Genomic DNA, 18,503 nt, shown 5'->3' with positions numbered 1-18,503 from the left:
CCTTGAAATTTGATGTTGAGTTTTGTTGCCATCTATTATCGTTGTTACGGCCATGTTTCATCCAAATGAAGCCATCCTGCACTATTTGAATGGCCTTGAGATTTGATGTTGAGTTTGGTTGCCATCTATTATCGTTGTTACGGCCATGTTTCATCCAAATAAATCCATATTGCACTATTTGAATGGCCTTGAAATTTGATGTTGAGTTTTTTTGCCATCTATTATCGTTGTTACGGCCATGTTTCATCCAAATGAAGCCATCTTGCACTATTTGAATGGCCTTGAAATTTGATGTTGAATTTTGTTGCCATCTATTATCGTTGTTACGGCCATGTTTCATCCAAATGAAGCCATATTGCACTATTTGAATGGCCTTGAAATTTGATGTTGAGTTTGGTTGCCATCTATTATCGTTGTTACGGCCATGTTTCATCCAAATAAATCCATATTGCACTATTTGAATGGCCTTGAAATTTGATGTTGAATTTTGTTGCCATCTATTATCGTTGTTACGGTCATGTTTCATCCAAATGAAGCCATCTTGCACTATTTGAATGGCCTTGAAATTTGATGTTGAGTTTTTTTGCCATCTATTATCGTTGTTACGGCCATGTTATATCCAAATGAAGCCATATTGCACTATTTGAATGGCCTTGAAATTTGATGTTGAGTTTTGTTGCCATCTATTATCGTTGTTACGGCCGTGTATCATCCAAATGAAGCCATCTTGCACTAATTCAATGGCCTTGAAATTTAATATTGAGTTTTGTTGCCATCTATTATCGTTGTTACGGTCATGTTTCATCCAAATGAAGCCATCTTGCACTATTTGAATGGCCTTGAAATTTGATGTTTAGTATTTTTACCATCTATTATCGTTGTTACGGCCATGTTTCATCCAAATGAAGCCATATTGCACTATTTGAATGGCCTTGAAATTTGATGTTTAGTTTTTTGCCATCTATTATCGTTGTTACGGCCATGTTATATCCAAATGAAGTCACATTGCACTTTTTGAATGGCCTTGAAATTTGATGTTGAATTGTGTTGCCATCTATTATCGTTGTTACGGCCATGTTTCATCCAAATGAAGCCATCTTGCACTATTTGAATGGCCTTGAAATTTGATGTTGAGTTTTGTTGCCATCTATTATCGTTGTTACAGCCGTGTTTCATCCAAATGAAGCCATCTTGCACTATTTGAATGGCCTTGAAATTTGATGTTGAATTTTGTTGCCATCTATTATCGTTGTTACGGCCATGTTTCATCCAAATTATGCCATATTGCACTATTTGAATGGCCTTGAAATTTGATGTTGAGTTTTTTTGCCATCTATTATCGTTGTTACGGCCATGTTTCATCCAAATGAAGCCATCTTGCACTAATTCATTGGCCTTGAAATTTGATGTTGAATTTTGTTGCCATCTATTATCGTTGTTACGGCCATGTTTCATCCAAATGAAGCCATAATGCACTATTTGAATGGCCTTGAAATTTGATGTTGAGTTTTGTTGCCATCTATTATCGTTGTTACGGCCGTGTTTCATCCAAATGAAGCCATCTTGCACTATTTGAATGGCCTTGAAATTTGATGTTGAGTTTTGTTGCCATGTATTATCGTTGTTACGGCCATGTTTCATCCAAATGAAGCCATCTAGCACTATTTGAATGGCGTTGAAATTTGATGTTGAGTTTTGTTGCCATCTATTATCGTTGTTACGGCCATGTTTCATCCAAATGAAGCCATATTGCACTATTTGAATGGCCTTGAAATTTGGTGTTGAATTTTTTTTGCCATCTATTATCGTTGTTACGGCCATGTTTCATCCAAATAAAGGCATCTTGCTCTAATTCATTGGCCTTGAAATTTGATGTTGAATTTTGTTGCCATCTATTATCGTTGTTACGGCCATGTTTCATCCAAATGAATCCATCTTGCACTATTTGAATGGCCTTGAAATTTGATGTTGAATTTTGTTGCCATCTATTATCGTTGTTACAGCCGTGTTTCATCTAAATGAAGCCATCTTGCACTATTTGAATGGCCTTGAAATTTGATGTTGAGTTTTGTTGCCATCTATTATCGTTGTTACGGCCATGTTTCATCCAAATGAAGCCATCTTGCACTATTTGAATGGCCTTGAAATTTGATGTTGAGTTTTTTTGCCTTCTATTATCGTTGTTACGGCCATGTCATATCCAAATGAAGTCATATTGCACTATTTGAATGGCCTTGAAATTTGATGTTGAGTTTTGTTGCCATCTATTATCGTTGTTACGGCCGTGTTTCATTCAAATGAAGCCATATTGCACTATTTCAATGGCCTTGAAATTTTATGTTGAGTTTTGTTGCCATCTATTATCGTTGTTACGGCCATGTTTCATCCAAATGAAGCCATATTGCACTATTTGAATGGCCTTGAAATTTGATGTTGAGTTTTTTTGCCATCTATTATCGTTGTTACGGCCATGTTTCATCCAAATGAAGCCATATTGCACTATTTGCATGTACTTAAAATTTAATAATGAGTTTTTTTGCCATCTATTATCGTTGTTACGGCCATGTTTCATCCAAATGAAGCCATCTTGCACTATTTGAATGGCCTTGAAATTTGTTGTTGAGTTTTGTTGCCATCTATTATCGTTGTTACGGCCGTGTTTCATCCAAATGAAGGCATCTTGTACTAATTCATTGGCCTTGAAATTTGATGTTGAGTTTTGTTGCCATCTATTATCGTTGTTACGGCCTTGTTTCATCCAAATGAAGCCATCTTGCACTATTTGAATGACCTTGAAATTTGATGTTGAATTTTGTTGCCATCTATTATCGTTGTTACGGCCGTGTTTCATCCAAATGAAACCATCTTGCACTATTTGAATGGCCTTGAAATTTGATGTTGAGTTTTGTTGCCATCTATTATCGTTGTTACGGCCATGTTTTATCCAAATGAAGCCATTTTGCACTATTTGAATGGCCTTGAAATTTGATGTTGAGTTTTGTTGCCATCTATTATCGTTGTTACGGCCATGTATCATCCAAATGAAGCCATCTTGCACTATTTGAATGGCCTTGAAATTTGATGTTGAATTTTGTTGCCATCTATTATCGTTGTTACGGCCATGTTTCATCCAAATGAAGCCATCTTGCACTATTTGAATGGCCTTGAAATTTGATGTTGAATTTTGTTGCCATCTATTATCGTTGTTACGGCCATGTTTCATCCAAATGAAGGCATCTTGCACTAACTCAATGGCCTTGAAATTTAATGTTGAATTTTGTTGCCATCTATTATCGTTGTTACGGCCATGTTTCATCCAAATGAAGCCATCTTGCACTATTTGAATGGCCTTGAAATTTGATGTTGAGTTTTTTTGCCATCTATTATCGTTGTTACGGCCATGTTTCATCCAAATGAAGCCATCTTGCACTATTTGAATGGCCTTGAAATTTGATGCTGAGTTTTTTTGCCATCTATTATCGTTGTTACGGCCATGTTTCATCCAAATGAAGCCATCTTGCACTATTTGAATGGCCTTGAAATTTGATGTTGAATTTTGTTGCCATCTATTATCGTTGTTAACGTACTTAACAATATGCTCGTCATGGGTTCAAGCCCTAAATAGACCGTGCTCCCATACGTAGGACTGACTATCCTGCTATGGGGGGGAATCAATCAGTCACTGAAAGCCAAGCCCACAAGTGGGTACAGGCAGGCCTTGACCGACATCGGTTGTTGAGCCAAAGAAGAAGAAATAGCACGATATTTACGTATATTATCACATAGCTTATTAGCAAGAGTGTTACGTAGTATTGGGTCAAAAGTATTAGATTCGATTTAAATAGCCATGAACTATAAATGTAAACAATGACTTTTATTAAACAAACTCACGTATCTTTCGAAAAAAAATAAGACCGCAACATTGTACGCGAAGCAGCAGCTGCTCATTATTATCACCATCTTAATTAAGAAATAAATAGATAAAACGAACCATATCAAATCTGATCAGTTGTACCACTCATCAGTAAAGCACTCCTTCGTAGTGCTCATGAATTAAAAATTAAAAGTAAACGAAAGTTAGTTATAGTGCGATCCTTAAGATAAACGCAAAATGCACCCCGCAATGTGTAGGAAATTGTACCTGAACGCATAAAGTACGAAGGTTTATCCAATTTATTACTATATTTCGGAGCGCAGAAAAGTTAAAATCGTGGTACGGGGTTTCCTCCATTGGGTTCGTTAAACTATCCATCTCCTAGCGCTAATACTGGCGGCAAATCCGTCGCTGGTCACTGAGTCCACCGGAATCACTACCGTCCCATTGATTCCACACTCTGAAGCTCCGAACCGGCAATCACGTGTGCTACTCCTTTCTACGTGTGCTTGTACTACTTTTTCCAAACTGTTGATTATCTGTGGAAAAAAAGAGAACGTCGGAAAATTTTAATAGTTAGGTGCTTCTTATAGCGTCCATCGATCGACCCCACATCCGTTAAAGCGCTTATTTTGACTTACTTTGAATTGCGTGATTTCCTCTGCCAGACAGAAGATGGCCGGGTGATTGTCGGGGGCAGCTTGCCGTTAGATTTGTTCTGCAGCAAATAGAACACAAAGTTGTCGCCAATATAATCCCAAACCCGGTTCGTGCCAAGCTGAAGCACGTCCGTGGGATTTGTTATCCAACAATGGGAGGCAACGTGATTGCCTCATCAGCCCTAGCCGCACACAATAATTAAAATGCATGCTTACCATCAATAATCATCAGCTGCTTCATCGGGTTTTGGAGCGAGGATTTCGAGGGGCCCAACATGACCGTTGTCTGGCGGCGAATTGGTCTGCTAGTAGTTCAATTTTCAGCAAGCTTAACGAAACCAATGTTATATTAATGGTACACGGAAGGTAATAATCTAATTCTTCCGATAACGCAAGGAAAACGAAACGGAAGAAGGTCAAACAACTGTCGACGCGTTTGAATTCCACACAGGTCACACTGTCATAGTAGATTCAAGTAATAAAATACCGAGAGATAGTAAAAAACCAAACGATTATTGTAATAAAATAAAGCACAAATCCCACAAAACACCTTTTTGCTAGTGGTAAACAAACTGAGATGGTTTGTTTACCTTTTCAGTATGAGAGCTAACCACGTACACTACGATATCATTGATTGCCTACGTGCGTATGTGAAATTTAAAAAATAACGGTAATTGCAAAGGTAACTGTGGGACGGACAGTGTTCATGGAATGAAAATATTTGAAAACTCATAAATAAAAATATAACGAAAGTATATTTGAGTAAATACATTTATGTTCTGCATTAATTATGAATCCCTTTCAATGTGTATCCGCAATAAATATTATATTTTAAACCAGCTCCTACATTTGCAAATTTAAGCAGTGCTACCGTTGTTCACCCATATCTTAACCCTGGTTTGTATCCCCATCGATATACCGCACACATACACAATATTTGGCGCCACTTGTGCATATTTTGCAAAGCGCAAAGAGGCAATTGAAAATGGCTTACAATACTGATATGCTTTCTGATATTTTTCAGGACCGTGAACAAGCGATCGAGTGGATGCAAAAGCAGGCTCTTCTGCAGCCGGTTCAATTGTGCCCGAGATGTCCAAAGGAAATGAAGCTAACTCCCTACAAAAGCATCGACGGCTACAGGTATGTATGTCCCAACTACAAATGCGGCGGGACCAGCAGCATCCGGGCCAGGTCCATATTTGCCAACCACAAGGCTTCGCTTAGGAGCCTTGTGCGTTGTTGTTACGAGTGGGCCAATGGGGCCAACTCAACTCGTTGTGCGTTGGAGACTGGCCTCTCCCACAACACGGTTCTCTCGTGGTACGATACGATCCGAAGTTTTCTTTGGGAAACATTCCATCGTACACGAGAGAAGATAGGGGGCCCTGGCATGACGGTGGAAATCGACGAAACTGTCATCACTCGTCGAAAGTACAACGTCGGCCGGGTCGGTAGTTCCGGTCCTCAGTGGCTTGTGGGTGGGATATGCCGGGAAAATAAGGCCATTTTCCTGGAGCGTGTCCCGAAACGCTCGCTTGCCGTTTTGAGCGATCTGGTGGTTCGGCATGTTGAACCCGGAACGAAAATTATGACCGATCTCTGGAAAGGTTATAATGGGCTGGAGGAGCTTGGATATCCCCACGAATGTGTCAACCACTCCAGAAATTTCCTCAATCCAGATGATAACAATATCAACACACAACGGATTGAGAATGTTTGGAGATGGTTGAAGGCATTTTTGAGAAAACAAGGCACTAATATTAAAAGCAACATGGACACATATTTTGCTGAGCATATCTTCCGGAAATGCAATGATGATGTGTTTGTCGCCTTGATAGATGCCTTGGGGAACCAAATCGAACATTTTTAATAATTAGTTTACTTTTTTTTTAAGCAGGTACACTCAAAGCAGATTCTCATTTGGTCCAGAGAAGCTTAGCTGCGAAACGGACCCAAGGAGGAGGTTTTGATGGCACCTTGCTAAGGTGCATTCTACATTTCCCCTCCTTGTAAAAAAAAAGAAATTAAATTTTAAAACAAATCCCTTTCTAAGATTTTAAGGCAGCGCAGTTGAAAACATCGATTTTTGTATCAGGGGTTTTCCCCTGCGGTAAGTAATTCTAGATCATAGCGATCGGCTTGCACGAGATGATAACCCAATTTCCTTCGTTTCCTAACACTTTCTATTTGCATGCCTCCTGCCGCACGAGCTCGCCGACCTACGCGTCGATCCGGTTTTAAGTGGCAAGCGGGATAAGGGATAGATCTAGTACACCGCATACCATCCGACCGATTTCCCCAATCGGTAGCACACCTCACTAGTCGAGGGGGTTTCCCCTGCGGTAAGTATTGATACATCATAGCGATCGGTTTGCAAGAGACAATGTAGACAGTTTATTAATATTTTTTTTATTTTTCTTACTATTTGCATGCCTCTTGCCGCACGAGCTCGCGGACCTACGCGTCGATCCGGATTTAAGTGGCAGCGGGAAAAGGAATCTACAACGCCAACCATCCGACAGTGTTCACGATAAGAAAGGAAACGTCTCTTTTGGTGGGGTTTTCCCTGCGGTAAGTTATTTCACATCACCAGTACAAGACGGTAACAAAATTTGTAAACTTAAATGTTTCTTTTTTTTTGCATGTTCCCTACCGCATGAGTTCGTGCTACATGTTGGAATTACACGCGAAATGATAGAGAATCGTTTTTCAGTACACATGCCACAACACACTATCGGTAAGTAACCACATGCTCATTTACTTTTTACTGTATCTCTTATGTTTTTTTTAAACGTTATTTTGTTTGTTTTACATTCTTTTTCATTTTCTAAGGTATTCGTTTTCCTTCATCTAACTGTAAGAAACAGTCACTGCGCAACATCCTACGATAGCCAAGCATATAGACGAAACATTAATGTTGTATCATGCTAACCCGTGACAGGCAAGTGCTCAGTAACTCACGCACGTCCTTCAACGCACACATCATGAAACATCTGGTGAATGAGATTGCTGAGCAAAACACTCACCAAATGGAATAGAATGGATGAGTTTATTTTATGCATCATGTACCTCCCTTTTTGCCTTATAATGTGACCAGTGCCTTATTTTTTTCTTTTGTTTTATGTTAGCATAGGATTAGTATTAGTATTAGTTTGGTTTAATTAGATATAAGATTTTATTGTGCTAATATACGCATGGACTATTGAAACATATAATTATGAATATGTGTTTGTTGAGCAACACCATTTGGGTAAAAAAAAAAAAAAAAAAATACGTGTACTCGTGAGGAAGCACGCACTTTGAGAAATAATTAACATCAGATTTGCTAATCATAAAACCAAACGTTGTGTTAGAGCGTATGTGAGGCCGTTGTTTGTTACGCTCGTTGTGTTGGCTGCGGTTCTCGGGTCGAACAAAATGCGGACAAGACAATTGGTTATAGACAATCGATCCTAGCACTTGCCGCAGATGCGTAATCCATAGAACAGTATTTCTTCTTGGTCGCGATCGTCCGATGTTCTCCGCTTGTTCAGCGGATCAATGGTTAATTCAAGCGGTGAGGTGAGCCTTGCGTGTCACTATGGTGCACGTAACTATATATTAACAACATCTAGGAGTATTATTAAGGGCCATGGTTCCGTTATAGTTAAAACCACGCAACAAGCATAAGGAAACTGTAATTGAAATTTGAATCAGTTAACAAATTATCTAATGGAACAGATAATGAAGCTGATTTGAAACTGTGTACACAATCATGCACACAATCGTGACACTATCGCAAGTGTTTATTGCACTATAACGTTATTTACATGTTAAAATTATTCATTATACAAACACAAATATAATTATTGCATCAAATATACTACTCATTTTTTAACTGAAATTGTATAAATATATCGCATTACTCACCAATTGATAGCCTATTTGTTTTTCTTTCGTTTGGCAATAGGGTGTAGTAGCCACATTTGGAATGTGTAATGTAATCATATTTTTTATTCTACTGGGTTCGGTCGGTTCGATCGGTAACAAGATAGGAAAAATAAAATAGGTGCACATAATAATATGCACGCACCACTAACAAATACTTTTACTAGACCCGTTCCAAACAGAGTCCAGTGTATGTTTAGTGCACCTTGTATATTGTTCATTTGATTCTGAAAATTTGAAAAAGAAACAAAGATATTAGCATTCTTTACACTCATTAAACGTACTGAAACTATATGTATACTTGCCTTGCGTCAAACTGCCGTCAAGATATACCGAGCGGGAGACCGTCACCATCCTACCCGAGCAGGATGACGTTGTACATATTCACGCCTGCGCCATAATGATTTGGTGTGGTATGGATGATACGTGGGAGCTGTGCCAAAAACATCAAACCATTCTCGCCTCCTCCTGATAAGCTTTAGCGCATTAGCTCCTTGGTGATGTCATCATCTGGTTCCTGCGGACAGTATATTCATTCCTTACAATCCAATATCCCCAGCGACTCGGCAAACGTTGCGACCGAAAGAGCCAAATCTTCTAAACATGTTCGTAGATTTGCACTTGAAGAGGCAACTAGATTAACCAAAAGAGAACATGTATGAAAATTATTGAAAATGTGTGAACGATAAAGAGCCTCCACCTAGTCAACAAATAGCCACATGCGGGTCGCGAGCCGTACTATGCCGATCGTTGTCCTAACCGATCCGATCTGTGTCCTGCCAGCCGATTGGAACGCACCCTCCCCTTCGCTAGAGCCACCGACCGTGCGCCGATAGTCATGCCAGTTGTTGATGAAAAGGTGTCTGTGAACAAAAAAGAAACAAACATGAAGCTCAATCGCACACCCGGAACATACAGTGCATCGCACCACAATAGACGACGCAACTTAACTTCCGCTATGCTTCTAGTCGCGATAGCCGGACACACTCGGCATCGTTACACAGTTTGATCGTGCGCGTAGCGAATATATCGAACGTATGCAGCCGGCTCTTGACCGCCCTCATTCGGCGTGAATGGCTCACCGAGAACCGGCTTCGCTGCCAGCTCGGCCGCGCCGATTGCATCCTGCTACTGCCGCTCGTCAATGCGGTGCACCTCGAGTGCATCGACGACCGGTCCGTGGAACAAGGCATTCACAGAAGATCCAGGAAAACCAGCTGAATCCCATCAGCCGGGAACCAGCAACCTAAAAAAAGCCGGACACCAACCATACCATTTTTTCGATCCTAAAAAAAGCCCAACAACCGGAACGATATTATCCGCACCCTCACCGTCGATCTCACAGAACGAACGGGACGAGTGTTTTCCTGACGAGCTTGCTTCGGATAGTTGTGAAAGTGTTCCACGTACAACTGGTGGGTGATTTTCAGCTTGCTCGAGAACACCTGCACGAACCAGGTCTTGTGGAACCGGCGCAAACACTGCAGCGTGATCAGCGTCATGGCATGCCGTCATGCCATCGTCTCGGTAGGCGTGGTGCGCACCACACGCTTGTTGGTTGCCAACGTATCGAGGAAGGCGATTACGTAGTCCCGCGCTGGTTACATCATGACGGCAAATCCGGCCACCGACCAGAGGGCAGCAAACGTCTGCCGGATGGCAGTGGGCAGATGCTTTTCGATCGTTGCCAACAGTCCACCGAGCACCACGATCGTCACGATGAGGTTGACGAAAAGAAAGCTCGACCGAATATCGAACCACGGGAACTGATGATAACCGCAACGAAATGTAAACAAACCGCCATAAATGAAAACAACACCAATTGAAACTGACACAAAGAGTGTGGAGCGACCCACAGTTCCCAGGTCGCATGTTCGAACTGTCACTGGTTTATTTACAGCGCGGTATTGGGTTTTTACCCTTACGGTTAACGGTTCTGTTTGTACACACGAGGTACGGTGTCTCCTATTTCATTATTTATTAACTGTTGGTTGCTATTATGCAATGCTGTGTTTTTACGCTTTACCCACTTGAAGCGTTTTGTGCTGGGTAAGGTTTTTTCGCACCTCCGGGGTTGTGTGTCGCTTGTGTGCTTTTTTAAGTGTTTTTGGATAAGGGTTTTTCTGCTGACTTACAATTCCTGACGTAAGGTTAATTATGTGGTTTGGGTTGTGTTGATATCTTGAGTGGTTGGAATTTGGTCTTTTTGTGTGTTGTGTTGTGTTGACAATTTGGTGGGTTAACGGTTCTGTTTGTACACACGAGGTACGGTGTCTCCTATTTCATTATTTATTAACTGTTGGTTGCTATTATGCAATGCTGTGTTTTTACGCTTTACCCACTTGAAGCGTTTTGTGCTGGGTAAGGTTTTTTCGCACCTCCGGGGTTGTGTGTCGCTTGTGTGCTTTTTTAAGTGTTTTTGGATAAGGGTTTTTCTGCTGACTTACAATTCCTGACGTAAGGTTAATTATGTGGTTTGGGTTGTGTTGATATCTTGAGTGGTTGGAATTTGGTCTTTTTGTGTGTTGTGTTGTGTTGACAATTTGGTGTTATTAAGTGTAATAAGAAATGTGTGTGAACTGATTGAAAACAGTATAGCATGTGCATGTGCATGCTACAGTACATTTAGATTGTACATCCATGAACGCGTACGTTCGGGCTGCGCCGTCCGTGTTGTACTTTCCCTGATCGGTACACAATGTTGGTGCACGGCTATCTCGACCGGCAACTTGTACCAGCATGGATTTTTTTTGTCCGCCAACATGGATGGAACGCGTACGTAGTGTACTTTCCTAGATCGGTACACAATTTTGGTGCACGGCATAGCAAATGGAGATATCAACTGAAGATAGTCGATAGAAACAGGGCCGATGAAGTAGGGCACAATACAAGTCAATGTTGTTTAATGAATAACATGTCCGCCATACATTTCAGTACAAAATTGAACGGTCAGACCAACAAAGTGCTATATCTCGAATACTAAGCGTCGGACCATGGGGTCGTAGAACAATGTTAAGCTCGTCTAATCATTCTACATCCGATTCTGGATAGTGATTTTTTTTACCACTTTTTGTCATTTTGACACCCCGTACCTAGGGATAGCTCCCTAGCTTTGGTACCAAAAAGTGCACCGGACTGGCCGACGAGCTCGAGTGGGTCAAAAAAATTTTTTCGCTAAAACCCCTCAAAACGTGTCAGAAACACAACCTAGATGATGAAAAGTGCAACCAGAAAGTCAATCGACAACATACCCGTGTGAAATTTACTCTACGCGTCCCTAGGTAGGGTACTTTTTTATAAAAACATCAAAGTGTGCGGTGCAAAAAGTGCTCCGTCAGACCAACGGTGGGCCATATCTCGAAAACTGAACGTCGCAGATAGGTATCGTAGACCAATTTTAAGTTCGTCTAATCATTCTACATCCGATTCTCGATAGTAGGTTTTTGATCACTTTTTGACATTTTGTGTCACCCCTTACCAAGGGACAGCTCCAACATTGAGCTTTGGTACCATAAAGTGCACCGAACGGGCCGACGAGCTTGAGTGGGTCAATTTTTTTTTCGCTAAAACCCCTCAAAACGTGTAGAAAACTCATTTTAGATGATGAAAAGTGAAACCAGAACGTCAAACGACAACTTAATTGGGGGTACAGTATCGGAAATAATGATAGGACCCTGGTTTTTTCAACGCAGCATGCACCCGTTGGGACAGGTTTATGTGAGGTTTGTGTGTTTGTGTTTGTGTGTGTGTTTGTGTGTGTGTTTATGTGTTTGTGTGTGTGTGTGTGTGTGTGTGTGTGTGTGTGTGTGTGTGTGTTTGTGTGTGTGTGTGTGTGTGTGTGTGTGTGTGTGTGTGTGTGTGTGTGTGTGTGTGTGTGTGTGTGTGTGTGTGTGTGTGTGTGTGTGTGTGTGAGTGTGTGTGTGTGTGTGTGTGTGTGTGTGTGTGTGTGTGTGTGTGTGTGTGTGTGTGTGTATGTGTATTGGTGTGTGTGTGTTTGTTTTACAAGTATGTCGTTTCGGATAGTTTTGTTAGTTGTTTTTTGTGTTTTGGGATAGGTTTTTGATGTAATAAGCAGTACCACTGCCCTCGCGATCAGTGTTTTTTAGATATATGAACAATTGTATGGTCTTCTTACGCCGTGGTCTTCTGAGGATGTCCGGTTGACTTGCGCGTTTCGGTTGTCCAAGCGCGTTACGGTTGTCTAAGCACGTTTCGGTTGTCCGAAGCGCGTATGCCACAAATGTGCGCGTTCGTTCCATTACGAACTCGATCGTTTTGCGCTTAATGCCAGCAGCAGCCATTCGCTTTATCATATGGCGCTGATAATCGGTACAATGTTTACCTCGACCCATTGTTACTAATATTGCTTGCTTGGATCGTCAAGTACGCACTGGTTAAAAACTTGGACACGGCTGATCCCGTGCTCTGCCTGCGTTCTGCTTCTATACGTGATGAATAACATCGTTGTCACAACATGCGTATGGATACAAACAATCAATGAGTAAGCGAGTGAGCATCAACCCATTTAAAACCAGAACAGAATACTGCCGCGCTCATGAAACAAAACGCCCATTGAAAAGAACACCTGCGCTCTTGCTCAATGCACACACAAAGTTTCCCATGCGCACACAACGTTCAACGCAGAGATGCACGCATGCCTTTCAATGGCGTGCACTGGAGAAACACCTGTGAGGGAATGCCGAGTTCATTGCTATTGAGCGCGTGTCCATTTCGCACCGGTGTCGCATTCACATTCATGAAACAGCACACCTGCGTTTTCGTCCGAGGAACAAGCGCTGCTGTCGATGCAAACTTTAGCTTTTATCCAAGTGTGAACGCACGCTGTTTCACATGATAACACACATAAACAGAATGCTTTCAACGCAATATAAAACCATGTCAAGCTACGTTTCTTCAGACAAAAACCCGCGCACTCACACACACACACACACACACACACAGTTGTGTGCGGAGTTGGCGAAGAAGGACGTGTTGTCAATGATGCTGGCTAGCAAACAGTATTTGTAAAGTTTTCTAGCAATATTATCAGTGGAGTTCTAACAACATATTTTACTGTAGTGATTGGGAGTGCAGTGTCTGGTGCGGTGTGGTCCCGGGATTGCGTATTAACGGTGTTTTGTCGGCGATACGTTCTTGATCACTGTAGCGTCGCTTCCCGAAGAGCGCCGGTCGCCCGGTGGCGCTGTGCGCGGGTGTGTGTAGTGTAGGCATCTTAGCGAAGTAACTAACACATTGCACAGGAGGCTTACAAAAAGGTTTCGGCGAGTGTACTTACGCATTTTGCCCTTTTGGTTCCTGCCTCCGCAACGACCATCGACACATTCGGTGCTGTGTGTGTTAAATGTGCCATGAACCAGTTGATAAGTGCGCGAGTGTTTCTGAGTGTACGTAGTGCGCGAGTGTACTTACGCATTCTTTCTTTTGATTTCCTGTCCCGCAACAAACATTGATACATACGGCACTGTGTGTGTTATGCGTGCTTTCCCTTTCAACAATCTCAGAGAGAGTTTGTATGGAAACCGCCACAGCTTCTTCTCTGCTTAAACTCTGCTTGTTGGTATAAGCAGAACTCAGAGAAGAAGCTTTAAATGAACCGGCGCTCAGTGACGTCACGGATCGCACTGAATCCCATCCAAAGAATTTTATGTTCCAACCTGCTCGAGTCATCACCACACCCGCTGTCAAAATTAAATTAAAACGAAACTTTTTTGTTTACTTTTTATTGAAAGATAGCCGCGTCGCTTTTGTGCATGTTAAAATAAAATTCAGAACTGTTACGAAGAAACTGTTTGTGTTTGCTGATAACCTATAAGTATTTAAATAAAGGATCAAAATGCGTAAAATTTAGATCGGTGTACAACTAATAAACCTTCATTTTTCAGCTGTATTTGAAGCTGCATTACTTATTTGAAGAACGTCAGCTGTTGTTCTGTACTGGTTGTTCGAGATTCGTCGTAAATTCTTCGCCTTTGTAACCTGTAAGATCAACTAAAACACAGTTTATATCAATAAATAACCCCATAACTTTCATCTAAACGAAATGTGGAATATACTTATATTATCAGGTTACGATGAACGCTTCGAGTGTGGCAGCTGCCGGATGTGGATGCGAGCAGGAATGTTACTGCAGAAGCCTGGCTGTTGAAAATAACAGGAAAATACATATATTGACGAATCTAACAACAGATTTACATATGAAATTAGATGAACTTTTAGCAATGCAACGTCAACATCCAATTCAGCCTTTGGATACTGTTGCAGTTATAGTGCAAGAGGATGAAGCAGATGGGTTTGTCTTTGCCAAAATTAGTGACAAAAACGAGCTAGCCAAATTTGAGGCGGATTTGATGTTGACGGAGCGTTTTTCTTTTATAAAAACGTGGCTTCTTAAACAACTTAAGTCCGTAGGAAGCATACCAAGGATGCATGAAGCCCTGTACATAATTTTTAATAGAGTTTTTTTAATGGAGTGCTCATGGAGTGTACTAGGAGTAGGACGTAAAAAAACAAAAGTAGAATTTAGGACAAATGTAAATATATTACGATTATTTAAGGAAATTGGAAATATACAGGACATAGCAGAATTAGAAAAAAAAAATTAGCAAGAAGCTCCGTAACGCTGATTCTGCTGCCCAAAGAACCGGGGTCATTAAAAGCGTCAGTCGAGGGAAGTTCACGAAAAAGAAGAAAGAGGAAAAAAAATCAGAATCTTTGTAAATATTGTAAATAATATGAATTTTTGATTTAGTAGTTTTAATATAAATTTTAGTGATTTGTTTTCAAAGAAGACATATTTTGTGAATTAAATAATTTTATGAATTAGTATAATTAAGTTGCTAATGTTTTCATTACTGTGGAAGTTGAATAAATTGGAAAATCACTAGTTTTATTTAAAAAAAAGTCTTACATGCTCTTTTTGTGACTTTAATGGAATGAAGAATGTTGAAACGTAATAAACGTAACGAGCTTAACATTAAAAGTCATATTTCCGCTTCCGAAAACACGAAACTGTTAACAAACTGTCAGTGTCGCAAATAAAAGTAAAATTTACTAAAGAACTATGCGACAGTTAATCCAAAAATGCAGAAAAGGTTGTAACAAGCGTCGACTGTGACTGACTGGAAAATGCTGACTTGTTAAGTATGTTAGGATAATTAATTAGCACGATGCGATGCATCACACTTCAATTTAGTTTAAAATTATTTCCAGAAGTGGAACTTAATAAAGTTTATGCTTACTACCTTAATCAGTTTTATCAGTTTTTTACTACCATTACATAATATATGATTAATTGCTACTTTTCTCAAAATCTGACAACGTTATTGTCCAGTCTATTGAGTTGATTTAGCGAAGACGTGTTACCACAAAAGGCTAGACCACTTACTTCTACAGTAATCCATCCATACATGACTTATACTACAACCTGAAAATACATAAGAACTTTAGGCTACTAAGAGTTGACCAAACTAGACGTGCATATAGCGATAATGAACCTTTGACTGCGATGGCTATCAGATTTAATGCACATTTTGACTCTTTTGATTGGAATTCCCTAATTTAACCTGTTTTTCTTGCTGTGATACTCTGTGTTATTTATTTTGTGCTGATGTTACATTGTACCGTGATGCTTTATGTTATTATTAGTTTAGTTTATAAGATCAGTGATAAGGCCAATTATGGCCAATCACTTAACATTTACAAATAAACAAATAAACATAAAACATATTAGCATTAGAGCGTGTTTCGAATCGTAGTCTCCAAAGTGTACTTGCCTGACGATGTAATTGTTTATGTGGTATACGTTCGAGAACATCATGAAATAGAAAGCACTAGCAAAAAACAACCCTCCCATTGTGGTGCACTGAACGATCATGTTCTTTAGGCCCAACAATTCGGTTATTTTAGTGCTTGTTTTCGTGGTAGTTGCGTGATGGCGTGTTCCTATAGTACGATGAACTATCATGTTTTCAGCCAAATATTTGTGCACTATCTATTTTCGTTCAGCTAGCCTAACGAGCTTAGCAAGTCACTGGCAGTCGCAAAGCAGCTGCAGAGCAATAGAATGGAGTACGCGTGGTAATATGTGGATTGCGCACAAAAGTGTTCCGAATCTTGCTGATGAACATGATTCAACCGCAGCGCCACATCAATTCAATACAATTGTAGTTTGGGGTCCATTTGTTTGGGATCCATCTCCGCTTCGCGCTGCAACATGAAGCCCTGCGCACACGATACCTTTCGTGCTGGGCCCGGCCGGTTGATTGCTGCCCTGAGCATGCTCATCTTTCAGAGCAGATAAGCAGCGGGAAAAGACCGCTCCATCAATTAGCATCACCGGAACGGCATGGCGCAGGGCGGCAACCGCCGACAATTTGCCCGTATCCTTGTGGCCAAGTCACGAATGAGCTCAAGCATCTATCCCTCAACGTCGCCGTTCAGAAAATCGTGCGGGATCTCGATCAGGAACGAATCCAATACGCCCTTGTTCCACACGTCGAACTCCTGTGCCATTTCCTTCCGTGTCATGCCCAGCGCCAGCATCAGGTGACACGCTGTGCAGATCAGTTGAATATCACCGTACTCGATGCCGTTGTGTACCATTTTCACCAAGTCCCCGGCACCGCCTATGACAATTCCTTCACAATACGGATCACCGTTAGATTTGGCGCATATAGCCTACTGGGAGAAAGGTCACATACATTACAAACCATTCAATTAAAACAAAGGAACATATCTTACATCCGCGGAAAATGCGTCCGAGTGTGGGAAGGGTGGTAGCGAGCCCCTTTTTCTGCATCCCTTCACAGCTGCAGAGGGTATCGACTATTGACTATCCCCGCCAGGAACAGTTATATCTCAAAAATCACACCCTAAAATGAAACAATCATCGAAATTAAACACACCTTACCTCAGCGTCGGCATCGTGCGTGAAGGCTAGAAATTTCATCCGGTTTTATTCCATGCTCCAAGCATTTTTTTTCGCTTCCACCACAACTAAATCATACTTCCGTGGTTGATTTTATGTTTATTCTACAAAACAAAACGTTTTTAATGATAAATATCATATAATTTGCATAAAATACTTACAAAACCACCGCACACGCGAACACTTGTTGTTTACATTTTAGCTTCACTCTCATTTGACAAGTCAAAAATTTGCAAGCCCCAAAGCGGGGATCAAAAAGAGGAGTGGGAGGGGAAAAAAGGTGATGAGATCGAAGCGGCACGAAATGACCGTTGCAAAAACCGCATGCTCAGAACGCTAAGTCCCAGAAGAGGGAGATCGAGCTACGAATGTGACAGAGAGGGCATGAGAAAATGAGAGAATTTCAGTGCCATTGTCGGGAGGGTTGAACCAGTTGAAGAGCGCGCGAGTGTCTGAGTGTACGTAGTGCCTGATGAGTGCGCGAGTGCCTGAGTGCAAATAGTGCGTGAGTGCGATTGTAAAAAATTAGGGTGTACATACACGTGTCGTGCGCGCTTTGTGTCTTACGGTGCGCATGCACTTGGCGAAATAAATGAGTTACACATTTTCGTTGACTCGCATAGCGGAATGAGCGGAGGCGATTCCCTTCATCCGCGTCCTTTAGGGTCCGCCCTTAAGGACATAAGTGCTTTTTTCGGTCGTAGTGGCAAGACACCAAGGTCACCCCCGGATGAAAACGCACAGAGTTCTGCATCACCTGCAGTGGTTGCCGTTGAAGAAACACCGGTTGAACACGCCTTAGTCAACATGGAGGCTGAAGAAGGAACCTTGTTGGCGTTTCATCCGCAGGAGAGCGCAGGACAGACCATGGCGCAACTCCCGCTTTTAGTTCCTCCCTCCTCCACGGAACAAGAGCTTGCTTCCAGTATCAGTAAACTGCAAGAAGCTCTGGCGGTTGCAAGAGAGTTGCATGAATTCACTAAAGATCGAAACATTGTACATGCTCCGATCAAGAAGATGTCGGTGAGCATCCTGTCGTCGCTAACCTGTATTGAACGGGAACTGCTTACCATGAAGATGAGGGTGGAAAGGA

General features: G+C 41.3%; 1 protein-coding gene and 1 long non-coding RNA gene across 2 annotated transcripts; both read right to left on the bottom strand.

Annotated features, from left to right (window-relative positions):
• Nucleotides 1–8,768: 8,768 nt before the first annotated feature.
• LOC120956089 (uncharacterized) lies at nucleotides 8,769–10,372 on the bottom strand. The gene is made up of 3 exons (XR_007452702.1): nucleotides 9,392–10,372; nucleotides 9,164–9,326; nucleotides 8,769–9,096 (listed from the first exon to the last, which is right to left on the bottom strand). It is a non-coding gene; the product is annotated as an uncharacterized LOC120956089 (long non-coding RNA).
• Nucleotides 10,373–16,249: 5,877 nt separating this feature from the next.
• On the bottom strand, nucleotides 16,250–17,166 carry LOC125906398 (6-phosphogluconate dehydrogenase, decarboxylating-like). Its single transcript, XM_049610120.1, has one exon. It carries the CDS (start codon nucleotides 17,083–17,085, stop codon nucleotides 16,900–16,902), a length of 186 nt encoding a protein of 61 aa, XP_049466077.1. The 5' UTR covers nucleotides 17,086–17,166; the 3' UTR covers nucleotides 16,250–16,899.
• Between the last annotated feature and the right edge of the window lie 1,337 nt (nucleotides 17,167–18,503).

Source organism: Anopheles coluzzii, chromosome 3 (assembly GCF_943734685.1).
Source record: "Anopheles coluzzii chromosome 3, AcolN3, whole genome shotgun sequence".
Lineage (NCBI taxonomy): Eukaryota > Metazoa > Arthropoda > Insecta > Diptera > Culicidae > Anopheles > Anopheles coluzzii.
The sequence above is the reverse complement of the archived record's forward strand: the minus strand, read 5'-3'. Positions and strand labels throughout refer to the sequence as shown.